The sequence below is a fragment of the Aedes aegypti genome, chromosome 2, assembly GCF_002204515.2.
Source record: "Aedes aegypti strain LVP_AGWG chromosome 2, AaegL5.0 Primary Assembly, whole genome shotgun sequence".
NCBI classification, from domain to species: domain Eukaryota; kingdom Metazoa; phylum Arthropoda; class Insecta; order Diptera; family Culicidae; genus Aedes; species Aedes aegypti.
In genome coordinates this window covers 95,778,966-95,805,861 of record NC_035108.1, presented here as the reverse complement: position 1 = coordinate 95,805,861, position 26,896 = coordinate 95,778,966, and the positions used below count along the sequence as shown (strand labels likewise).

Genomic DNA, 26,896 nt, shown 5'->3' with positions numbered 1-26,896 from the left:
GTATGGAAATCTCGATTATTTAAAGAAAACTGATTAGACAAAATTGACTCGCTCATTGAGCCTTATTGAATTCTGAGATGATTGTGACCTTCACTTGTTTAGTTTAGACACGTTAAAAAAATATCCTAGACAAGAAAAGTTTTGTAGTGGGGTAAGGGAGCTAATAATTTAATCAAAACTAATTATTTCAATCGCTTTTTTGACAGAATTGTGCTGTAAATCATCGGTACCGTGCGACTATAGAGAAATCTCTACTAAGGGAAGTCTACCCTCCTATGATATTTTGAGAAAACCAATCGAAATGTGTGGATAAAAACGATTTAAAAGTTGGGTAGATCAGCAATTATGCTTTATGGTGGAAAAAGTGTGAGATTACGATCATAATGAGTAAAATTTATATTTTCAATTCCTTCTCATATTGGTGTAGAGTAGGTGGTAAAACAGATAGTGGTATATCAAGGCTGTCCACCAATGCAATCGTATAAATGAATTGGCAACCAGAAAGAGAAATTCACAATGACGACAACCGATCGCAAAGCATTGAGCGCTTTACAGAAACAATACACCCCACTATGGGCCAGAAATCAAAATTTCAAGACAAAATTCCAAATATCTTCAAAATTAACAATAATCAACCTAAAAGTAATGCAAACTTAAGAAAATTTTTATATGAGAATCATATAGTTTTGTTCAGATCTCGTTTATGATTGATTTTAAATTGAAATGAATCAAGCAGAATTCATAATCTTTATTTGCTTTCAACGAAATTAGATTATTCGTTTATACATAATTGAATAGTTCATATGCTGCAACTGATGACATTCTCCCTACAACATTAGGCTTATGTTGCTGATATTTATTAAACGATTCAAAAAGATTTAGGCGATTTTTATTTATATTTCTTCATTATATTATTCAATTTTTATTATTTTTGTAAAATGCAATACCAATGATTCAGTCCTGCTTGAAAAATTACCAGCAGAGTTTGTATGATTCTTTGTAAAAAAAATTACTAAATTGAAGCCATTGCAGTTTGTATAAAATCATAGACATATTACTATTTCATCCGATTCATATTTCTTCAAAAAAAAAACTGTTATCTATACCTGGAGGTTGTCCTAAACCACGCATAAGTCATTATATTGAAAACCTCTAACCGATTCCTCTGTTATAGTATAATCATACTATATAAAACATGTTCTAAAAAACTGTAAAAATTAAAGCTTTTTGTAATTTTTCAACCGACTTAACCTAGATTTCTAACTGTCACCTAGCTCATGAACGGACCCTTGAAAAGACACCGACACGTTAATACTTCCACTGGACAATTTGTCCTTTGAAGGAACCACCACCAGACAACGGACTAGCATGCACCGCCTAGTAGTACAGTCTAACTACATTTCTGACGAAAAGTTTTCCGGACTGAAGCTGCAATCGAACCCCTTGACTCGTTGCGGCTGAATGCTTGGTAACATTAACCGCACGGCCACGAAACCCACTAGACCCTTGCTCTAAAGTAGTGGATTATGACTGCTTTAGTTGCATTCATACCAATCAAACTTATTTAATTGATTGATTGTATTAACAGCAGCGAAGTTGAAAGGGAAAGGGATAAAAAATCGACTAAGTTATAGCATGCATTTGAACCGATGTATCTTGGCCATCCGCAAATATATGTAAAAACTTTTGGTAGCAGATGAAAGAGTGAAGTCTAGGCTTCCACCTCAAATTGGTTAAAAGCTGAATACAGTGGAATAACCTAACTTTTCGGGCGAAAAAGTTTTTTTTATATTGCTGGTACATTGTAAAATGAAAATCAATGGTAAAATTTAAAATTCACTTCACTTTTATATCAACCATGTTAAATGCACTTAATTTGCTTTCCAAAATGTTCACACAATAATTTTTCTTACCATTTTTCCCCTTAAGCCAAATTTTATTATGATAGGCTCAAGTGCAATGAAATAATGTAATTAATCGAATAAAATATTTGTTCTCAACAAAGAGGAATTCATCTCAATAATTTATTTTATTAAAAAATAGGTTTTTGGACTTCTGTCGTGAAATTTTGATATCTGGATCATAGTGCACCCTGAAGATCGCCAAGTCCAAAGTCCGAAACGTTGGATTTAAAAAGAAAATCTCCGTAAGACTAAAAAGCCATAAATTCAATAAGTTTAACAATTCATTTTTAAATCACTTTTAAATCACAATTTAGTACACATTATTTGATTTACTTTTTTGCTGGACATAAAATAATGGTACTTCAGAAAATTTCACCTTAAGTAGATAAATCACTAATGTTAGAGATTGGTAGTTTTAATGCTCTAAATTTCATGCGATAGGAATAGATACCAACATAAAATTTATTCATGAAAATAATAATTTTTATTTTGCGAAAAGTAATGTTCAACTTGGTACGACTTTCTTGGTTTTTTAGGGTTTAATGGGAAAACTACAAAGTTCTTCAAACCAAAAGCATTTTGTTGAATTGATATAATATAGTAGAAAAGTAATTGATCGATGTACAGAAACCCGTTTACGACTTCATCTATACACTCCCGTGCATAAGTTTAGGTTCACCCCCTAAAAAACATACAAAAGTGTTTAGTCCATAACTCTGTGACTACACGTCCAATTGAAACTCCTAGAGCCGCATTCGAAAGACAAAGAGTTATTCTTACTTTGTATGTATTTTTCCAAAAACATTTTTCAAAATTTGTATACTAAATTTTTACTTAAAGTTGCGACATTTCTCATAAAACAGACAGAAAAAAACAGCTAATTTCCTCAGCATTGGATATATGAAAATTTAAAACAAGATGTCATCAGAATCGTAATTATATTAATTAGTTATATTCTTTGAAGAGCACTCACGAAATTTTTGCGGAAAAATCCGAAAACTAGTCAAAATCAATGAAAGAGTCATTCAAGTCATCGTGTTCACCCCTCAGTATGATGCAAATCGAATAATTAGTAAAAACAAGAAATGTGTCAAAATTAAGATTTTTTTATAAAAACTATTACTATGGTGGCTCAATAATAATTGAAAATGCTTGTTATGAGGAAAACATTTCAAAATATGCCGTCAAATGTTATACAAATGAACATTTGCCATAAAATGTGATACAAATGAGCGTTGTTGAGTTAAACCAGAAACTGCCAGCAATGGTAGTAAAACATTTTTTGATTGGTGACCAATGATGGACCATAGTAATTATTTACAATTGGATATAACTAACGTGAAGTTAAATATACCCTTGAATTATTTTTCGGGATCCCGGTGAAAACTCAACAACTGAACAGTTCGGTAAAGCAAATTAACGGAGATCGGTAAATTTTTACTGTTTTCGGTTAAAACATCAATGCATATTTTTCACGGAACTATGGTATTATATTTTACAGGACTGTTAAGCAGTTGAGATTACGGTGAAATTCCCGGATTCCGGTAAAATGAGTGTGTATGAAATTTTCGTTTTCCATTTTATGAAAATAGTTCGATTGTAACAATCAATTCGATTGTATCTAACAATCAAATTATACTGTAAAGTTTGTCCTACATTTTCAGGTCAGAAATAACTAAATATTTATTGTGATGATTAAAAACTAGAAAAAGTTTATTTCGGTGGAATTTACATGAGTTTGACTGCAGTTGGTCCCAGTTGAAATTCGGTAATACGATCATCATTGCAGTTTTATTGACAATTTGGGTCACATTTGAATATATGTCACAGCGACAAATTTTATAAAAAAAAATCACAAATCAAACCCTAAAACATTTGGATTTTTTGTAGATTATATATTATATTTTCTCGGAAAAAATACCACGTTTTATGAAAACCTGAACTAAAATGTAGCTCGGCTGAACGAATATCTAGGTCAAAAATGACTAAATTACTAAATAACTAAAAATGTCACTCGTTATTTTGTTTTTCAATGTATGTGTCACCCACTCATGAAAGATTATTAGTTATATAGCAATCCAATTGCCTGCGTAGTAGTGTACTTTTGACAAAATTTTCTTTGTTTGCTGTGAGAACTGTCACTACATTGCTTTTGTTTGGTTAGCTTGGTTAAACAAATGGCGATCACTGTATAAATACTTTTCGCGTTCAGTATCATAAAGGCGTACTTGCAATGATCGATTTCTTTTTATCGATTTTCTCTTCAGTTAATAACTTGACCGGGCGATTTTTTCGTCTGCTATTTTTAATTCAACAGAAACTACTCGTACTCCTTCGTCATGCTACGTCATAAAATGTTATGAAAATCGATTTATTTTCGTGTATTAATCTAAAGAGAAATCGCCCACAGCAGATACGCCTGTATGCTACTGAATGAGAGACTTGAATTATTGATTGTTTTAGCACCATTACCTCATTTTAAGTGATATTCTCACAATCACACTCAAAACTTCTGGAAAATTATTGATACGCGTGCAGTGCACTAACACAATCAAACTTGTTAACTACAAAATTTGATTTATTTCAAAATTATTTTCAATCAATTTAAAATCTATTGCCTCACAAGAATAGTTTAGAATAGTTCTTGTCTTTTGTTTGAGCGTATAATTATTCCTGAAGGCAATGTTCTCTTTTTTGAAATATGCAGTAAAATACATAAGATTACACCCTGAACACCCTGAATTGGTACACTTCCCCGGATTTTTTAATGGGATGGTCCAAGTTCATCAAGTTCAATTATCATGTTTTAGTAGACTGGTCATGCGAATTTGAATAAATTTTGTCATTCTGGCATGTTGTTTTTCTTTAGCTATTTTTTTTTCATTTCAAGTGCTTTTGTCAGATTTATCAGAGAAAATTGTGATTAATTTATCTAACAGTAAAAATGTATTTCTAGAATTGAAACAATAAGTATAAAAATATGGTAAAATTTAAAAAAATATGGTGGTTTATCTAAGCTAAATTAAAAGAGAGTAAATTGTATATACTCTTCCGTTGAAAACAACTTATTACACGTCAATTAACCTCAAATTAATGAGCTAAAATCGAATTCAGGTTAACTTCTGCGTCCATGAGTCCTCTCGTGGCGTAGGGGTAACGCGCCCTAACTAGAGTTCAGGGAGTAGTGAGTTCGATTCTCACCGAGAAGACGTGTAACTTTTTCGCAAAACTTCACATCAATTTGTCCATTTAATCCAATTGCGAAGTATATGTAATATCTAGTTTTTCGGTAGTTGTAATGAAGATTTGTAACGAATATTTTAAAATTACGAGTTTGCTTCGAAAATATCTTTACCAAAAATCATACTTTTCATAATAATTTATTATTTTTGCTTCAAAACTATAAAACACAACACTAATAACAAAATGGAAATGACATTATTCTTGTTTTACATCATTTCATCACATTTGTTTTGAGAATAGAATAAGTTTTTACTGGTGATCTACTTTCTCTACTATGGTGAGGCATGTGAACCATTTGAAGGAAATTTTCGAATCTATCGTACTCAATGTTACTGTTTGAAGTACATCTCTTGTTCGTTATCCGTAGAAAATAGTTCAATTTACATCATTCACATTAGCTGAACAATAAGATGAAGTTATTAATTTATTTCCCCTGCATCTATTTACCCCATTGTACCTTATCCAGAACAACACCAATCGACGCTACGGCAGCAGACAGGGCACCCGTTGGAGATACCGCCGGCAATAACGCTAATAGCCCTAACAACAATCACGAACCGGCGCAAACCACCATTGATGATGACGGTGAGGTAGGTCCAAACGATGAAGACCATAAATCAGCTGATAATGACGACGATGACGGTGGCGACACTTTTCGGAACCTGGCCGAGAATGGACTCGTTCGGCTGGATATGAGCCAGATCATCGATCAAACGGGGCTGCCGACGTATGAGGCGGCCCTGCGACTGGAATCCAGTGGATATGTTTGAGGGACGGAGGAAGAGTTGTGATGGCGGCGACAGGAACGTTGACGAAGAAGAGCGGACGTAAATCACAAGTGATGGCCTTTAATCGTTTTAGGGCATGGACTTAGTATTAAATCATGTTTTAGGAAGTAAGTACTGCACCCCAATGTGCGTCAAGAGGTAGTGAGATTCTTTAGAAACTTTGCGGCGTATATTTTTAACACAGGTTAGTCTAATTTCTGAAAATATTGAACTGATGTCAATAATTGTATTCTTCTGAACAATTCATTTGTTACAGTATTATTAAAATGAACGAAGTTCACTAAGTTAGAAAAATCACACTTCCAATAGTTCCATCATTTGTCCACGAATTGTACCCTTCGAAGAACTTTGACTTAGGCTATAGGTAGTGCGAAAGATCAAGACTATACAATACACAAGAAAATAATTATATTTGAACTCACATGAACGAGTTTTGAAGAAATGGTTTTACAGCAGTGGTTCCCAAACTTTCTGAAGCTGAGACCCTCTTCAAAGTTGAAAGCCACTAAAAATGAATATTCTTGAATTGAAAGCTTTTGCAAACGTTATCAGTAAATTGTTTGTGGTGATTCCTCTTCCAAAGCTATCGATAGTAACTTCAACTGAGGTGCATTAACCTTCAACCAGCCAACATAATTTTCATATGCAAAAAACACACTAAAATGTAGATACTTAACTTTTTTGATTCTTGATGGATTTTGTTGAAATTTTCAGAACTTCTCGAAAAACTCTTCTATTTTATGTTCCAGGAAACATCATCATCGATTCAACTGATATTTCGAGATCCAGATGAGCCAGAAGGTTGTTGTCTTCGGCAAAGTTGTTAAGAAAATTAAGAGCTTTCTGGTAGTAAGAAATCTAATTGGGAATTCATCCGCTAAGTGGCGCTAGTGATAAATTTTTATCAATCTTCTTCTTGTTTTTTTTTGGCATGAACGTCCCCACTGGGACAGAGCCGGCTACTCAGCGCAGTGTTCTAGAAGCACTTCCAAAGTTAGCTTCCTTTGCCTTAGTTGCCATTTTCTCTCTCTGGTTATCTGCGGCAGTAACAAACCTAATTAAGAATTTCTCCGCTAGGTGGCGCTAGTAACATTTTTTTTTAACTTCTGTATCTCAAAATATTGATGAACTGGAAGGTTGGTGTCTTCGGCAAAGTTGTTTAGCAGATCAAGAGCTATCTGAGAGTAAGATGGGGGATTTATCCGCTAGGTTGCGCTTGTAACAAATTTTCATCAATCTTCTATATCACGAGATTTGATAAGCTAGTTGGTTCGTGTTTTCGGCAAAGCTGTTCAGCAGTTGTTGGGCAGCTCTGGATCTAATTCTAAATTTATCCCCTAACACCCAATTTTCTCAAATTTTCTATATCTCGAGATACTGATAAGCTAGAAAGAAGGTGTCTTCGGTAAATTTGTTCAACAGATCGAGGACTATTTGGCAGTGAAACATCGTGTTAAGAATTCATCCGCTAGGTGTTACTAGCAATAAATGTTTATTCTGTTATACAGCATAACCTCTTTTAACGCTCCAATTTCCAACATACGCTCTCTCTCTTTTTACGCTTGAAATTCCAGCTTTCCAGGCTTTTTTTACGCTCCAACATTCCAACTTACGCTCCTGCCTGATGACCTACTAGAACCTATGTAATATGGGTATTTCTGGAACGGGAGCGACAAGGAGATGCCGGAAACCGATATATGACGCCGTTTTGGATTCCAATATGGCGACTTCCGGATTGTGGAAATCATTTGATATTTTTGCAATATGAGTATTTTTCAAACGGGACCGACGAGTACATCACGGAAATGTTTGTCTAACGCCATTTTGGAATCGAAGATGGCGACTTCCGGATTGTGAAAATTATTTTAAACCCATGCAATATGGGTATTTTTGAAACGGGACCGATGAGATTTTCACAAACCGGCAGTCGCCAACCTGGATTTCAAAATGGTGTCAGATATCAATTTCTGTCATGTACTCATCAGTTTCGTTCCAAAAATACCCATATTGCATGGGTTTAAAGTGATTTTCACGAACCGGAAGACGCCATCTTGGTTTCCAAAATGGCGTCAGACTATGGTTTCCATCATTCCTATTGATACTCTTGAGAAGAACCACGAATAAACTCCACCTCTTCGGAAACCCCCTTGAGAACAAACGAAATGCTTTTTCTCGCTGCCCATTCTTTTTACGCTCAAAATTCGAACTTACGCTCCAAATTCCAAATAACGCTCATTCTTTTTACGCTCCGAATTCCAACTTTACGCTCCTTCTTTCATTTTTACGCTCCCCCAGTTAAGCTTAGCTTAGCTTAGCTTAGACTGGCTACACATATCAATGGTTGCTATTCCGTGATTGATCGAAGTCAGTGAAAATGTACAAAGAATCAATTAGAAGTTCGGCTGGGATTGGCCATAATCTTCTTCAGTGTGCATAATTCAGTGCCTCTATTTATACATGGTCAATAACGGCGCCGGCCACGTCCTTGCAATCAGGTGGGATTGGGGGAAGGAATGTTAGTGTGTAACCTTTGCTATTTGGAGACCGTGTTTGCCTCTGCATCTCCACAAAGGTTACTGGGAAGGATGTTTGTTAATGGGGAGGATCGTTGGGTCATAGGATTCACTTTGATAAACGATTAGACCATGATAAGTAATTATTTGTGAGATATAAACATGCTTATAAGTAAATATAATATTTTCATTTGATATGAACAATATCTATGTGGAGAAAAATTATGCCGACACTTGAGGTGACGAACCTTTCAAAGTTTGTTGAATAAAGTGAACCTTTCGTGAGTCTACACTTGTAGTGTCGAACCATTCAAAGTTTTTTTAATTAAAAAAATAAAGGTAAAAATAAAAAGGAATTTTGAAAAAAAAGTTTAGTCATAAATAATTTATTAATCAGAGTTTATGTCGACACTCACAGTGACGAACCTTTCAAAGTTTGTTGATAAATCATATTTACGTCTCACCATTGTAACGATTAAAGGTGTAGTCATCCATATTTTATAGATTAGAAATAGTAGCATGAAACGAGCTCACCAATTGATCCGTCATCCTTGAGCAGCAACAATCCACATTCAGCTTCACTCGTTTGCTCGGCTATATAAAAGCACTCAGAGAAAATAGGCGCGCGACCCGAGAGGGAAAACAACTGACGACTGCTCAGGCTTTCTTGACGCATTGCCCAGGAGCAAGCGTCAACGTCGAAAGATCAAAAAGAACTAATCGAACGCGGCACTTTTTCACTTTACTCGACCGATACGCGACATGTTTGATCTTGCCCTCATCGCCAGCCCCCGCAGGAACAAGCGTCAAGGTCGAAGGATCAAACACAACTCTCTTTTTACGCTCCCCCAGTTATTGGCTTAAAAAGAGATTTGGTTGTATATTGAGAACTGGAAAAGCTAGAAGACTGGCGGTAAAAAAAATGGGAATTTATCTGCTGAACAACTTTGCCGAAGACACCAAATTTCTAGCTCATCAGGATCTGGAGATAAAGAAGATTGAAGAAAATTTGTTACTAGCGCCACCTAACGGATAAATTCTCAACTAGTTTTGCAATTGTCAGATATCCATTAGTCTGCTGAACAACTTTGCCGAAGGCATCAACCTACTAGCTCATCAAGATCTTAAAAGACAATTTACACCGTTTTCAGCACATAGGCTGCACAGACTGAAACAATCACTAACATTAGACAACGGACACCACGAAACACCCAGTGGCCCAATGATGAAATCTTCGTTTGACGAAAAGCTTCCACCGACTGGAGCAGTAATCGAACCCACTCTTCGTAGTACAATACGGCCAGATGACTGACGCCGCTAACCGCACGGCCACGAAGCTCACAACGAAGACACCAACCTTCTAGTTCATCAGGATCATTAGATATATAAGATTGAAGAAAATTTGTCACTAGAGCCACCTAGCGGATAAATTCCCAGATTCCTTAATGACGGATAGCCCTTGATCTGCAGAACAACTTTGTCGAAGACACCAACATTCTAGCTCATTTGGGTCTCGAGGTATCCGTTGAATGGATGGATGTGTCCAATTTTGGTACACCAAGACAATCCGGAATAATTCCGGAACCAATTGGACCATATTCCCAAGTTTCCTGGACCATAAACTACAAGAGTTTTTCGGGAAGTTCTGAAAATTTTAACAAAATCCATCGAGGAACAAAAAAGTTATGCACATTGTGTTTTTTGCATGGGAGAAGTATGTTAGCTGGATAAATATTAACCGTCCTTGGCCCTTTTTTTCACAACCAAATTTTCGTGATCTTTTGCTCTAATTTTCATAATTTTCACCCGATTGCAATGAAATTTTAACACAACACCACAAGACTATTCTAGTTTCATAACCTTATGAGAACTCAAGTCGGACGGTCAGTTCGGGATTTATACGGAAGTCTTATGGGGTTTGTCCGAATGTTATTTGAGACATTTCCATATTTATTCGGATACCATAAGTATATTCCGACTCTTTCAACTTATTTGGAATCATTCTGGTCAGTTCCGGATTCCTTGGTAACGATTCCTAGGGCATTAATCGGGGATCAATATTTGATCAGCACAAATCATTTTACCAATTTTACAACGGGAGTATAAAATAATGCATATAGATTATTTGTATATCACATAAGGTCATCTACAAGTACTTCTGGAATATCCCAGACCCGATTCCGGGACCCTAGAAAAAGATTGTATGCGTCACATCAATTTTTAAGTTTGTTCGTCATGATGATATATGCATCAATGAGAAATTTCTTGTAACATAATGTCATTTATAAGTATCTTATAAGGATGTTCTGAAGGGACCCTGGAAAAGGACTCAATCCGATGATGACAAACCCTGCCATGCGACACATCAATCTTCAAAGTTTTTCGCCAGGAATGTAATATGATGTATACTGAATAATTCCCTGCCCTGCAATATAGGGTCATCCACAAGTTCTTCCGGAATATCCTAGAGCGAATTACGGAATTCTAGAAAAGGACGTCAATCCGTCAATTGCAATCCATATCACGCCACACATCAATCTTCAAGTTTTTTCGCCATGACTATACTATAATGCATATTGAGTAATTCCTTGCAACACAGGATCACTTACAAGTACTTGCAGGGTGTTCTGGAGCCGATCCCAGGACCCTGGAAAAGAACATCAATCCGATTATTGCAAACCCTATTATGCGACAGATTGGAGACCACTGCCTTCAGAAACTGGTGTTAAAATTTCTAAGCTAGTTCCTGGAAGTTTTCCCACACACAATCCCTGAGTAATTCCTGGGGATTGTTTTTAAATAGTTCCAGAACAAATAATTTGATCAAATACTGAACAAAAATTATCGAGACATTTCATGGAAAAATCTTTAAACGAATATCTCTGAAAGCTCTGGAATAACTTTTTGTTGTTTTACTGTAATTTTGGAACATGTACTAAAGTAGCAACTGGAGAAATGGGTGAAATATTCACTTAAAGTATTTCTGAAGCAATTCATTAGGAAACCTTGGAAAAATTCCTTGCGGAATTTCTGAAATATGTGCCCAAACATGTTAATTATTGTTGTCTCAGTGAATCGTAACACATTGAAAAATAATCATGATTTGTTCACTCATCTTCTAGAGCAGATTCTTTTGGATGATGGGTGAGGGTATCACCCATATTTGGTGTACAGTTTTCAACAGTTCTAGTACTAACTAGGTATTGTAACAATTTATTAGATGATTCTACACATTTACTTTTCTCATTACTAAAATGCTAAAACCTCAAGCTTCAACCTATTGAATTGAAACGACTTCTCACCAGCGAGATCCGTGGTGCGTAACATTCTTTGAATTACTGACTCCATGTCAACCGTTACTAACCTTTCCGAAGCAAAACACGTTGTTTTGTGTGGTACTCCGTTTCACTCATCCGTTGCACAAAGTGTTCGATATGAAGACACGTTTTCGTCGAAAATCACTCACTCCCGTTCGTTATCAACGATTATTTCGCGGAATGTGCCCACTATGTATACGCTGTTCTTTACCAGAGTAGAAGCGTTCGTAACAGTTCCGGAAAGACAACAACGTCTCACTTTGGCAATCACAACAATGCACTTCTAAGATTGAATTTCAATATACCTTAGAAAAGATGGATCAGTGATAACACCAGGAAGAGCATTTGTATGTCTATCGTACGCGGTGAAGTCCCGAAGATTGTTTGGAAGTTATCTCCAGCAACAGATCGATGAAGAAATGTTATCAATTTCGACCCGAGCTTGAGGTGGACTATCGATATCGGTATTTGCCAACAAGTGGCAGCTCTCTTGAAAGACCAGTTGCTTGTTTCGTCCCGAACGCGAGATCTGTGATAAGCAGTCGTAGTTTGCACAGCAGAAAAAAAAAGTACCGTAAAACGGGGTAACTTCGATAATGCGGGTAACTTGACACTTCATGTCAAAGCTATTTTCGTTGGAATGAAGTGCATTTGAGGATTTTTATGCAAATATTAAAAATTTACAAGATTTTAGCATTTTTGTAACGCTTACAAACAATCTGTTCTACGACCACTATTTGATAAAGTCATAATGAGTTCGTCACTTACCCACGCTAGCCTAGTTATAGTAGAACATGAATTCGGTCTCAAATCTCTTAGCGAAAACCATTTTTACAAACTGGGACCATTTTTGTAATCTAAGTCAGAAATTTCCATATAGCGTTAAACGCCTAGAGGTATGCAACGCCCTATAAATGTTCCGTAATTCATTCAATCTTGTTCGATTTATACTCCATTATCAAAGTTACCCCAAAACAGAAAACCGACTTTCGATTATATGAAAAATTATATATCCATTCAGAATAAATCTTTTGGCTATCTATCAAGTGCAATCGATAGCTCGGATGTCAGTACTTGTTTTAAAAATATTAATTGTAATTCTCGCGAAACATTACTAAAGGACCTATGTACATATGAGAGATTCTCTCCTCTCTCGCTCTCTTTCGATTATAACAATGGAATACTAAAGCTTTTGGGAAGTTTTTCACTACAGATCGAAAGGCAATTTCCTTGACTAGCGTTTCATACAAAAAAAACGCAACAGAAGAGGTTAATGTGACTCAGTTATTGATCAAAGAGAAAGTAAACAAAGAGAGCCTCTCATTTGTACATAGGTCCTTTAGTAATGTTTCGCGAGAATTCTTTGAAACAGCATGCATAAATATTGAAGTTTTCTTCGAAAAAACTATCAAAGTTACCCCGTTTTACGGTACCGAATTATGATGTCACGTCTCGTACAATACACTTCTTATCTTTGGAGCCACGAGCAAGTGAATTGTTTGATTTTTTTCTGATTGGCCACTTGACAAAATTTGACACTGGAATTAACTTACTTTTTCACGGTGCTCCCCAGATCGTTATTATCAGAAACAGATCTCCATCAAATCTGTGCTCACCTGTCAATTTTTATAGCTAGACAGCAAGCCTGAGGCCTGTTTTAAAGTCGAACCATATTTTTTTTTAATAATAGCGGACTTTAGGGCAAGTGAGCCACTCCTGCTTTTTATAAAAACGACAAAATACCCTATAAAAAACATGAGTAGCTGAATAATAGGTTATTCAGCTGAAGTACGCTTAGTTCTACTCTTATTCAACAACTTTTTTGTTGGGTACGTTTTCTTTTTGAGTTTAACAATGTTTTTCCTTATAAGTTTGAATACAATGAACAATAAATGATGAAATTTGCTCTATTTTTCCACGTATTTTCATCGACTTTTGTGTAAATGACCAAGTTTCATTGGATTTTTATTAAATTTTGTTGTTTTTAAATAGCATGGTAGAAGGTAAATTATAAACAGATTTTCCTAGTGTACGGTACATCGTGCAACTGTTCAAATGTTTAAGTTATTGTGATACGCAACATATCCTGAGAGTCTGTTTATCATCTTCCGCTACCGCTCTGATTTGATCGGGGAGATGGCAGTGCATTATAGAACCTATCTAAACAAGTTTCACGAGTTTATTAACTACCAAATCGCAGAAATATATACTGCATTGAGCATTTTGCCTAACTTCTGTTCTAGTGTTTCGTGATCACGGCTTTTTTTAAGAAATTTGTACTGTTTCAAAGAGCTGTTGTAGTATCTCGATTTTGAACAGCTGTAGCTCTCACTGTAACTATTCTGTAACACAATATGTTCTCTAACTCGATGGCACGCGGTTCGTTTAATCTAGTATACATTGATCCTTTTACAAGTCCTTCTTTAACTCGATGTTCCCTTACTCCATCTGCAATCTGCATTAGTTTCATATGCAAGTTTACTTCACTAACTCGATATTTGAGCATGCATGAGCATGAGCATGAGCATGAGCATGAGCATGATTGACCGCCCGCAATTGCTACTCCGTTATTGCAAGAACAGCTGTACTTACACAGAGAACCAACAGATGCTACTCAGGATCAGTAGCATCCTCAATGTGTAAGTACTGGTGCTCTCATTATTATAACAAACAATACCGGCGCCGGCTGCGTCCGAATGCAGGGAGGGAAATGTTGACGTGTTACTTGCTTTATGGAAGCCGAGGAGTCCTCTGCACTTCCACAAGAAAACACTGTTTGGATATGAGGAAGGATTCGTTTTGGTAAACGATAAAGATATAATTTCAAATGAATACGTGAACACGGATGATCGATACCGATAGTGCGGTTAGTATGCGAACCGGACACGATCCGAATTCCGTCACTCGCCCACAAAGGAGCATGCAACAGATTCAACGGATCAAACACAACTGACGCGTCGATTCTTTTTTTTTCACCCGCACACTTTGTTTTCGTTTTTTTTTCTTCCGAAAAACGCGAACCGGACACAATTGATCCGGATTCCGTCGCTTGATCTCAAAAGAGCATGCAACAGATTCAACGGATCAAACACAACTGACGCGTCGATTCTTTTTTTTTCACCCGCACACTTTGTTTTCGTTTTTTTTTTCTTCTTCCGAAAGACACGAACCGGACACAATTGATGCGGATTCCGTCGCTCGCCCTCAAAGGAGCATGCAACAGATTCAACGTATCAAACACAACTGACGCGTCGATTCTTTTTTTTTTTCACCCGCACACTTTGTTTTCGTTTTTTTTTTCTTCCGAAAAACGTGAACCGGACACAATTGATCCGTAAAAAGTTTCAGATACACTCCAAATGTTAAATAATTTCATATATTCCAAAATTTTAACTACTGTTATAGTAAATAATTATGTTTGAGCAGTTTTTGATTTTGAACAGCCTGTCACGTAGGTAATTGTGTTAAAATTTTACTATCTTTTATGTTTAAATTATCATTTCAAATGTATATTGTCAAAATAATGAAAAGATCAAGCATTCATCAAACTTTTCCGGTACCTCATTGAAAGTATCGCCCCCAAAAGATCTTCGAAAGAATTGAAATATTTCCTTACGATTTTTTCCAATAACATTAACAGAAACCCACAAAATACTCTAAAGATGTTGCCTGAAATACAACAGGTATTTGCTCTGGAATTATCTGTTAATGTTTTAAGGACACATTTATTAACATGTATAAATTTCCTAGAGCATGATACATCTTAGGAAGAAATCGTTGGACCTTGTCAAAAAATCGGCCAGAATCATCCCGAAAATCTATCTGCTTCTATATGTGCTACAATTTTTCAAAATTAGGAATCTGGTAAAAATCTTTGGCGAAATCTACTAATGATTGGCCTAAAAAATATGTTAGAAATATTTATTGAATAACTACAGAAACGATGCAATGACTTCGTGGACCCCCTGAGAATGCTTCGCGACCTAAGTGGTTAGAGGACCACTGGTTTGGGAAGATCTAGGCTAGTATGATGGATGCCTACAATAATTTCTTCAGGAATTCTTATAGGAATTTTCTCATGTACTTTTCAAGCTTCTTGTAGGAATTCATCCAAGAGTTCTTCTGAGAGCTAAGAGGAAATTCTTTCATGAATTCCTGTGTTTTTTTCTTGCTGTTTTTTTCTGGGTTTACTTCAGCGATTTGCACAGACTCAGGGATTCCTCCGAAATCTCCTTTGGAATTCTGTTGGGAATTTTATCAAGGATTCAAAAATTTGTCTAGAAATCTATTCAGATTTCTTCCCGATATTCCTTCCAAGAGTTTCCCCAGGAATTCTTATGATTTCATTTAGAGGTTTTACAGGAGTATATCAAGATTTGTTCTTAAGGGATTCCACCATTAACTCCCTTCTGAATTTTTAGAGAATTTTTTCACGGATTATTTAAGAAATTTACTTCGGGATTCTTCTAGAAACTTCCTTCAGAGATTAATTCTGTATCTCTCATCGGGAATTTTCAGAATTTCTAAGGGATTCTTTTTCAAATATCTTGACGAAAACCTCTAAATAGTTTTTTGAGGAATCTGTCGCGAACTTCAACGATAATTTCCTTCAGAAATTTCTTCTGCAAATTTTTTTTCATGGATTTCCTACAGCGATCTCTCCAATAATTAGCGATTCTTCGCGTAATTTTTTTAGAGATTATTTCTTGTCTATTTTCAGGAATTGCTCCAAGCGTTTGTTTGTTTACAACGAGTTTCTCTAGGAATTTCCTTCAAGGTTTAGTTTCAGTGATTCCCCAAGGATTTTTTTAGTAATATGTCCATTATGCCCTTAAAAATTAATTTAGGAATTTCTTCAGGAATTCTTTGAAGATATTTGAGGGACTTTTTAAGGAATTTAGCAGGGTTTCTTTCAGGAATTATCGCAGGAAAATCTTCAAGAATTTTAAACGAGTTCCTCCAAAAATTCCATCTAGAAATATCTAAGCAAATTTCCTTCTCGTGTTGCTCCTGGAGTCCTGGATGGTTTCTTGAAATGTTTTTACTCACTGATAATTCCATTAATTCTCTCAAGGAGTCTTCAAGAAATTCTTCTGGGTCTTTTGTTCTTCTCATAATTATAAAAGTTCCTCCAAAAATGTTCTCACAGGTTTCCCAAAGAATTTTCTTAAGGGTTTTCATTCGAAGATTTTCATAAGCAATCTTTTCAGGAATTCCTTTCGGGTTTTACTCTAGGAATATATAATATATTCAGTATTTTGCTTAAAAATTTTAATCAGGTAATGTTTTGTAAATTTCTTCAGGAATTCATTCATGATTTTTCGAAAGAACTCCTCCAAGAGATCCTCTTGGCATTCCCAGGAATTTCATTCAAGGCTTCAGTAATTGCTCAAGGAATTTCCAGCTGGTATTCCTCCAATGATTTTTCTTGAGAGATATTCCTCCTTTATCTTTATCTTAATCTTTATCTTTATCTTTATTGGAGCAGGGAAAAGCCCGTTTGAGTAGAGCTTTCTTAAAAGCTCTTTCTCAAATGGGCATAAAACCTCCTCTTCTTTTCACATCAACAGAATACAAATTCCCAATGATACAATTCTTAACGCTAAAGTACACTATAGAACAATACGGATCTTAAGGCTAACCGTTTACATCTACTAACTTAATTATAATGTTACAACAAAATTTTACGGAACTGGTTTTTGTTGGAGACACGGGACAAATGAAAATCGAACGCATGGTAACATTTAGCAGCTTTTTCATAAATTTTCCATGCATTTCTTTCCAGGATTCCTTCAGATTGTTTTCTTTAATTTCTTCAGGGTTTCATGCAGAACATTCGTTAGGAATCCTATTAGAAATTTTACCAAAGATTTTCTTAGAAATTACCATATAAGAATTGTGTGTCTCGGCTTATAGCAGACCTTCTTTACTTTTTTGTTTATATCAGTCTTCCCAAACGAACACCGAACACGTTGGTTCAGGCGGTTTCGTACCCTCCTTGTACTCTGTTCTCGTGTGCAAACTAAAACGCTCGAACCTGAGTCTAAACCCAAACATGTGTAAAATCAACATCGGTTCAAACGCCGATTCGAAAACCGGTCCATTCGTACCTTGATTGCAACCGCGGTGTAAATTTGATGCAAACCTTCGGTTGCATCCGAGGATCAGAACGATGGCACAAACGGACGGACAGAAAACAGTTGCTGTCCAATCTTATCAATTTCTACTTATCGTGTCTTGTTGTATGATATAGTGAAATCCTTGTTTTTTTTCATAAAGTTACCGCTAAATGTTACCTAAATTATTAACCTTAGTAGATCTGCTTAAATAAAACATTTATTCAAGCCTCAAGGGTCTTGCGATTTGAAACAAGAAGTTCCCTATATGATTGTTGAAATTTATCTGCGTGGATTTCAACCGTTCTCTGTCTGTGTGTTTTGTGCCATTATTTGAACCCAAATAAACACAAGAGCAGTGGTTCCCAAACTCCATTAAGGTTCTCCAAAAATTCCGCGACCCCTAGAAATTAAAAAAAATCTGAATTATTGAAGCATAGTACTTTTCTGTTATAATATTGATTTCCAGATAAATTTTATTGAATGTCGGAGTTTGGTGTATTTTTTTTCTGATAATAACGAAAAATGAAACACAGTTAAATTTAACTGTTTTGCTTAGACTTTGTAAACTTATACCATCAATTAGGCGTAGCTATGAAACGAGACTGTCCAGACATGCCGTTTAGTCGTATAAATTCACAAGTAATCAAATATTTGACGGAGATCCTTTCTGATAATAACGATCCTGGGTGCACCGTGGGTTGAGCAACTCTTGTCTTGTGAGGAGCCATCCATTTAAAAGGAAGCTGATGAAACTAGCATCTACCTAGCAAACAAACTATTCGCACAAATCTAACTGAAACGTTGCGCAAAGTCTACGATCTATAAAGTACTGACAACGCTTTCGACAAACAGAAAAGTCATACGGAATAAGCCTTACAACTATAGTGATGTGATTCGATGTACATAGCGATAACCAAATCTCGAAATGAGAAGTAGACACCAATTCGATGTATAGTTAGCAAAAACAAACAACAATGTAAGTACCATGTAAACTAACTAGAACACGAAATACACACAAAATTAGAATATAGTATTAGAAAACAACAAAAACTGTTAGCAATTTGTTCAAAAAACGTGTATTTTATCAATGTTGAATTATCACCCAATAAAAGCCGATTTGATAAAACTGTGTTTGATTTTGATTTGAGTTACTTTCGCCTCGCCAATTTCAGTCTCCCGATCCAAAAGTTAGTGGGGTTAACAACAAATTTCACGCTTAATAAAAAAATCAACGGCCCCTTTATTAGGGTGGTTCATATAACAAAAAAGTTTGAAAGTCTCTTCTTCCATGTCGCCCTTACAATCGATTGCAATCTTTGTTATACTATATAAAATTTGTCAGAATTATATTTTATAATACAGATTGTTTGGAAGATATGGGAGATCGGATTTTTAAACTTGTTTTTGTAAATAGAGCCACCCTTTCCCTCTAATTGCTCTATTCTAGATCTAACTAGACATTTACAAGCTAGAACACTATTGGTCCCCTCTGAGAATGAGGAATTCAACTCACAAGCTGCAGGCTAGCTATCTAAATGTTGCCGTTGTTGTCTCCGCTCTTGCTGTTGTTGCTGCTGTTGGCATTTATAGGTTGCGTTGCAATGCGTTAATAGTCGATATGCGCTTTTCGAGATGCAACACGCCCCTCTAATTCAAACGATTACGATCATCATCATCATCTTCGTAGAGACACGAGAGGCACGACACAAGGGGACAGAGTGTGCGAGACAGAATGGGGAGCTGAAATTACACAAGTAAATTGATCAATTCCTGCTGAGTAACGTTGTCGGCACAGACAAACAGACGTGATACTCGAATAATTTCTATTAGAAACATTCACTCTCAATTCTATTAGAAACATTCTTATACCTAGTAGTTGACCAACTGATCGCTCGTGGCGTTCGTATCGCTTTTGTTCGAGTTTGACGTATGCGCATTAGCGCCACCTAGTTCACGATCATTTAAACACAGAATTTCAACATAAGGCATTATTGTTCGCGTGATTAGGTTAATAATTAATAATTGTTTCAACTGTTACGTCTGTTTGTCTGTGGTTTCGGTACTAGACACGCGAGTGGTTATAGGGATCAATTGAATTTGCACGAGGGGAGTGTCTAACCTTTCGTTAGAGTGGGGTCAGGGTCGGGCACAATTTGTTTAATACATGAGAATTTTCTACTTGTTAGAGAGCAGTATGGAGAGACACGATCAGTATTGTTTTATCCAGAGGGAACTGCTATCATATGTTTAATGCATATTTAGTGAATGTAAAAATATCGCTGAAAACTATTTATTTTAGTCTATTTTGGATTTGGGCTGAATCGAAAGTCACAAATTGACCCTTGAGTTGATTTGTAATTTCGTAACCAATGAACCAAACAACCAATCTGCACCGTTCATCCTGAGATAATTGAGAGAATCTCTCACTTATCACTCTCTGTAGCAATCATTATCCGCAACACAGCATAAGAGCTTGTTTATGATCTTCTGCTACAGCTATGATTAGATTAGTACATGATGTTCGGGGAGTATAATTATCATACCAGTAAAATAAAGCACTTACTCCCATTGGTAAATAAGAGAGCGAGAGAGAAATCGGCTTTATCATCGATCTCTCTTTGGGGCTCTCGTTCACTGCTGTTATTTATCAAGTATATTATAACTTTTCGATCCTAGACCGACACTGAAGGGATGTTTATCTTTGCTTGCTTCGACCGTGCTTAGAAATCAATTGAGAACAAATTCTGAAATGACTGTGTATGGTTGAATAGGTATTCACGTGGGCCAAACCAAACCAAACATGAACTTTGAGATAAAATGTTTATTGGTCAGAGAATCTTACCAGATATTTCTCTAAGAACATGTAATGCTATTTTTCGAGAATCTCTCATAACATTTCTTTAAACATTAGCTCGTATTTCTGTACGTTTTTTTTTTTCATTATTTTCTACATGAATTCATGCATTATTCTAAAGTTCATTCAGATCTTTCTGAGGACTCCCTAAGGAATTCCTCCAAGAGTTTCGTTTTGAATACCTTCAGGATTTTTTCTTAGGATAACTACAGAAATTATCTCAGAGATTTCATCAGAAATTGCTTCAAAGATTATTTAATAAATTTTGAAAGAAAGTCCTAAGTCCTTCAAGAATTTGCCCAATGATTCTACCGTCGTTTGCCTTAGTACTTCTTTAAAAATACCTTCAGAAATTCTTCCAGATTTTTTTGTGAAATTTGTGAAAGTCTAAATATTTTTTCCAGTCCACAAAAATAAAATTAGATAATATAAAAAAAAAACATTTTTTGACCCGGTAGGCATCCCAGAAGGAAATCCCAGAGTAACATCTTATAAAACTTAATTAAGTTCTAAAGTAACCCTGGATTACCTCCCACAAGGTGCTTTCAAAGAAATCATGGGCTCCTTCCTTGAAAATTGAAGATTTTTTATGAAATCATGATGTTTTAATTCGAGAAGTTAAATGAAAAATTGTTTGGCAGAACTGCAAGAGTAGTTCATTTTATTCATGAATTTGACAGAACTGCTGGAGATTCCTAGGAAAAAAATATGAAGAAACTCAAGAGAAATACTAGGTCGAAAATAATGAGAAATACCTAGAAGAGTATTCAATATATTTCCTCCAATATTCCCTGGAGGATTTATTGAAGCAATGAAGGAGTATATGAAAATACCCAGAAGGATAACTGGAAAATGGGCGTAGAAATTCTTCAAAAACTTTTGAATAACCCTTTAAGGATTTTCTTGAAAGAACTAGGATAAGATCGCCTATAATAACATATCTGAGGATATCGGTGGAAGAATTAGTCAAAAAATATCTGGAGGAAATCATGAGATAGTCTCTGGGAAGTTTCTGGAGGTTGAAACGTTGAATTGCTTTTGGAGTAAAATCTTAGGAAATTCCTCTAATCATCCCTTGAAACACCGTTGGAAGAAGCTCTGGAGAAGTCCCTGAAACTATTCCAGTAGAAACCTTTTCAAAAACTTACTAACAAAATTTCTGAAGCTTTTTCTCGAGAATCTGAGAAGAAATTCTTGAAAAACCTGTGAAATAGCACCGTAACAGTCTTTGAAGGATTCGCTGGAACCTACAATATTTGGCATCAGGATTCATTGCCAGCAGAATAAGGCAAAAAGTGACTTTAGAGCCCTTTCGTTAAACATAGAGACTTTTTTGAGAGTAGCGTTAAGCCTCTAAAAAAAACCTACTACCAACTCTGCATTTGGAACCTGTCTCTACACAGTTAAAAATAATGAAGATTACACGTCATGTAAACTTCATTTACGCGATGTAAACATGACGTCATGTAAATTTAAGTCTGGAATCATGTAAAAGTGTGTTATATGTTGTTACAGCTAATGAAAAAGAGAGCAAATTTAGGGTTAATTTTATGAATTAGTTTTTGCTTTTTTGTTTACGGTGTAAAGCGCCGCTTTTGCTCAACCGAGCTGTCAGATGAATTTCCGTTTCCGATATAAGTTTTTCACTTGCTCTCGCGAAGAGAAGACGTGATAAATCGATTGTTAAAACCGCGTGTGAATAAGGAGTTAAATTACAGTCCACATGTTTTATTTGATTTGAGCTATCCGAGCATGGTCGTTTTCGATCCGGATATGTTCGAACAGTGAATAAGTTTCCGGCACCGGTGAAAAGTGCCCTGAAAGTGGATTCCGCCTCGTGAAACGCGAAGTTTTCGCTTGCGGAGTGACAGAAATCTGCTTCTTGTCGAATCGTGTTAATGGATTCCGCCACGCGGTGATTGTGTTCCGGAATGGGACTCCGCCCGCTGTGACTTGTTTTTGGGCAACGAAGAAAAAGTTCAGGAACACGTTGTAACGTGTCGGTAGTGATTTCGTCATGGCTGAGCCATTCGAAAAAGTGATTTGGTGTTGATCGCTGCACTGCGGTATTTTGACCGCTGCACGGCGGAATTTCGATCCGTTCGGTGGAGAACGGAGGGAGAAAAGAGTGATCTCGGCTTGGTTCTGGAACCATTGATAGTATTCTGCTACGCGTAGCATAAGAAGTTTGCACAGTGTGCACTGAACAGAATCTAGCAGTGTTATTGATGAGCTTCTGGAAGAAAGCTCAAGTAGGTTGTTTGAACACGGAAGAACCTCGCACGAGATAAGTGATCGGCGAAAAAATCGGAAGAGCAATCGCCGAAGTGAAGTGAACATAACCTCATAAATTGAGAAGACGCTGTGATTGAAGTGCTAAAAAAAAACAAAAAGAAAAAGGCGAAAGAAAGTGATGTTTCTCCGTTCCGGACGTCCTATAAGGCTGAATTTTTCTCTTCCGGCAACACCCCATCTTCCGACGACATCGACACCGGTAGCATCCGTCGCCGAGCAGAAAATTCAGCACGTGGAGGAAAAGGCGAAAACCAAGATGGCGGAAAGCATTGCGTCTTTGAGCCAATGTTGCGAGAGAGCACAAGGTAAGGTTACTCGTATTCAACAAGCCGTACAAGCAGCTAACCTTGATCATGAGAAGTTTAGTATTCACGCTCTGAAGCTGTACAAAAAAACAGTTGAGTCAGCTTATGAAGAATACAACGAGCACCTGAACAAGATTTACCTTGTCGATCCTACGCGTAAAACGGAATTCGAACCTAAATTCGTGGATTTTGAGGAGCTCTACGAGTTTACCTGCATAGCGCTATGTGAAATGATTGAAGCTTATGAAGTTTCAAAGAAAACCCGCCTTCGAGTTCCCAAGTACGATTCCCCCCGACCATTGTATTACAGCAGGCAGCACTACCGACATTTGACGGCAAATATGAACACTGGTTCAAGTTCAAGCAGATGTTCAGAGATATTGCCGACAAATGTACTGCCGACTCTGCCGCCACCAAGCTCCACTACCTTGATAAGGCATTGGTTGGCAAAGCGCAGGGTGCGATTGACGCTCAAATAATTCGTGATAATGATTACGAAGGTGCGTGGAGGAGCCTAATCCAACAGTTCGAAAACCTGCCGGCCCTGATTAACGATACGATCAACAAGTTGTTGCATTTGAAACCAATGACGTGTGAATCTTACCAACAATTGAAGGCACTAATCGACGACGTAGACAAGTGCGTTAGCTCGTTGGAGTTCCACGGTTTGAATGTAGACAAATTATCAGAGGCCATATTGACGACGCTGATTTCTACGAAACTGGACGCTGACAGTAGAAAGGTTTGGGAATCGAATGTTAAAAGAGGACAACTACCTGTTTACAAGCAGATGATGACAGCACTTCGTGATCACCTGAACATCTTGGTACGTTGTGAAAACGCGAGGACCCCAAGGTCGCGGACCGCGAATCCTCCAACTCGGGCTCAACAAACTGCAAGCAAGGTGCACACAGTGACGACTACCCAGAAAGCCGATGATACCTGCCCTCTGTGCTCAAGCAAGCATAGTGCTGATAAATGCGACGAATTCAAGATCTTGGACGTGAAGCGACGCTACGACAAGGCCAAGCAATTCGGGCTTTGCTTCATGTGCCTTAAGAGAGGTCATAGAACGTCGAACTGTAAAGTTACCGCAACGTGCTCAAAATGCTCCAAACGCCATCATTCATTGATGCATCCGGAAGAAAACTTTACGAAGGAGAAGTCTGCTGCACCGGTGAAACCTGCTGCCGGAGATACTACCGGAGAGAAACCTGGTATCGGTAGCAGCAGTGAAACGACAGTGGCGCAGTGTTCGGCAAAGTGCAGTGATGATGACTCGAAACAAGTGTTGCTAGGGACGGCAATAGTGAATATATTTGATGCTGCTGGAGTGGGGCACAGATGCCGTATGCTTTTGGACTCTGGTGCAATGGCAAACTTTATGTCTGAATCGCTGGCCGAGTTTCTACGAATTCGGAAACAGGGTGTAGATCTACCGATCGTCGGAGTAAATGGAATGAGAAGCACCGTGAGGCATAAGGTGCACGCTAATGTACAGTCGCAGTATTCGGATTACGAGTTCTGTCTGGACTACCTGGTGGTCCCTCGGGTGACCGGGACGCTGCCGCAATCGACAGTTAACGTGGACAACTGGCCTATACCTACCACCTTGCGTCTGGCGGACCCGAAGTTCTACGAACCCGCCCAAGTCGACCTGCTAGTCGGTGCTGAAGCATTTTATGAAATCTTGCGAGCCGGTAGGATCAGGATGTCTCCTGACCTTCCAATGCTGATAGAGAGCAGGCTAGGATGGCTGATATCCGGGCGAGTGAAAACTGCAACGACGATCGGAACAGTGCGAGTGTTGCAAGCCACAGTCGACGAAGCAAACGAAGATCTCGTGAAGCTGATGAAGATGTTCTGGTCGATCGACGATCAGTCGGTTGACGTTGGATCCCCGGAAGATGATTGTGAGCGACATTTCGTGGAAACGCACAGCAGAACTGCAGACGGACGGTACAAGGTACGACTACCGTTCAAAGGAGATGTTGGAGATCTTGGAATGACTCGGCAAATGGCCGAGAAGCGTTTCTACCAATTAGAACGCCACCTTGAGAAGAATCCTGACCAACAGAAGCTGTATCGACAGTTTATGGAAGAATACCTGGCCCTCGGACATTGCAGAATCGTCGAGAATCCAGAAGCAAGCGGTAATCTGGGATATTATTTGCCGCATCACTGTGTAATCCGCCCAGACAGCTCAACGACAAGACTAAGAGTTGTCTTCGATGCTTCCATGAAGAGTTCTTCTGGAACTTCACTCAATGATCTGCTCAAGATTGGACCACAGGTGCAGGATCCATTGTTCAGCATCACGTTGCGTTTCCGTCTACCTAAGTACGTCTTTACGGCGGACGTGCCGAAAATGTACCGGCAGATTCTGATACACGACGACGATACGAAATTCCAGAAGGTATTGTACCGAGAACAGAGTTCGCAGCCACTGAAGGAGATAGAATTGACAACGGTCACATACGGAACTGCGGCTGCGCCATTCTTGGCGACCCGAGTCCTCAATCAGTTGGCTGAGGATGAGCAGGAAAATTTTCCTAAAGCGAGCAAGGTTGTGAAGAAGAGTTTTTATGTGGATGATGTACTTTCCGGAGCTGATACGTTGGACGAAGCAAGGGAGATTCAACAAGAGCTCCTGGCATTGTTGGCTAGAGGCGGCTTTGGATTGCACAAGTGGTGCGCGAACGATGCTGAACTACTACAGGATATTCCAATCGAACTCCGAGAGAAGCAGATGCATTTCCAGAACCACGATATCAATGTAACAATCAAGACGCTTGGTTTGTCCTGGAATCCTGTAGGCGATCATTTCTTCTTCCAAGTGAGGCCAATGGACGGTGAGAATGTCAGCGTGACTAAGCGTCAAGTGATGTCCGACATAGCGAAGCTTTACGATCCGTTGGGGTTACTGGGTCCGACAGTCGTAATTGCTAAACTGATCATGCAGGATCTTTGGAAGGGCCGACTGCAGTGGGATGAGCCGTTACCCGACCAGAACCACATAACAAGATTATAACACATTCCTATCAGCAGCAGTTAAAAATAACAGAAGTTGATAAAATTTTGTTATCAAGATGGCTTTGTTCTCAGCCTGTATATTTTTAGTAACACATTTATAACAATATTTGTTATATTTTTGACATCGCATTTATGAGTTTGTTGAAAATATTATCCGATGTCATAAACAGTAACTTAGTTTGCAATAATTTTGTTATTTTGTAACATCCTTGCAACACATTCTGATATAATTTTGATATAATTGTAACAAGGTCTGTTAGATTTTAGATTAATTTTGTGCAAATTTTGTTAGAATTTTTGTTATTTTAACTACTAACGGTACATGTTTTATAACGACTGGTGATATAAAAAAATCATATCAGGGGAACACATTCTGTTATAATCTTGTTTCGTCCGTCTGGTCGGGTAGCTGAGAGCCAACTAGCAACGTGGACGAAGCTGAGGCGAGAATTACCGGAGATAGTAGGAAGGAAGATTCCACGAAGAGTGACTACGGACGCTGCAAGTTATCAAGAGCTGCATGGA

At 37.5% G+C, this 26,896-nt stretch overlaps 2 protein-coding genes across 6 annotated transcripts in view; one reads left to right on the top strand and one right to left on the bottom strand.

Annotated features, from left to right (window-relative positions):
- LOC110675790 (serine protease/ABC transporter B family protein tagD) overlaps nucleotides 1-6,064 on the top strand; it is a 61,448-nt gene extending 55,384 nt beyond the window's left edge. For all 3 annotated transcript variants that reach the window (XM_021841589.1, XM_021841587.1, XM_021841588.1), the window contains one exon: nucleotides 5,614-6,064. In XM_021841589.1, coding sequence (XP_021697281.1) covers nucleotides 5,614-5,917 — 304 coding nt within the window. In that variant the 3' untranslated portion in view covers nucleotides 5,918-6,064. The remainder of the gene's footprint in view (nucleotides 1-5,613) is intronic.
- LOC5574903 (probable beta-hexosaminidase fdl) overlaps nucleotides 1-26,896 on the bottom strand; it is a 205,845-nt gene that overhangs the window by 156,292 nt on the left and 22,657 nt on the right. The window contains exon 2 of one of the 3 annotated variants that reach the window (XM_021841583.1): nucleotides 19,396-19,624. The exons of 1 other annotated variant lie outside the window; for it this stretch is intronic. The gene's annotated coding sequence lies outside the window, so the exon portion shown is untranslated. Of the gene's footprint in view, nucleotides 1-11,812; nucleotides 12,387-19,395; nucleotides 19,625-26,896 lie in introns of those variants that run through there. One more of the 3 variants, XM_021841585.1, reaches the window with a different exon arrangement.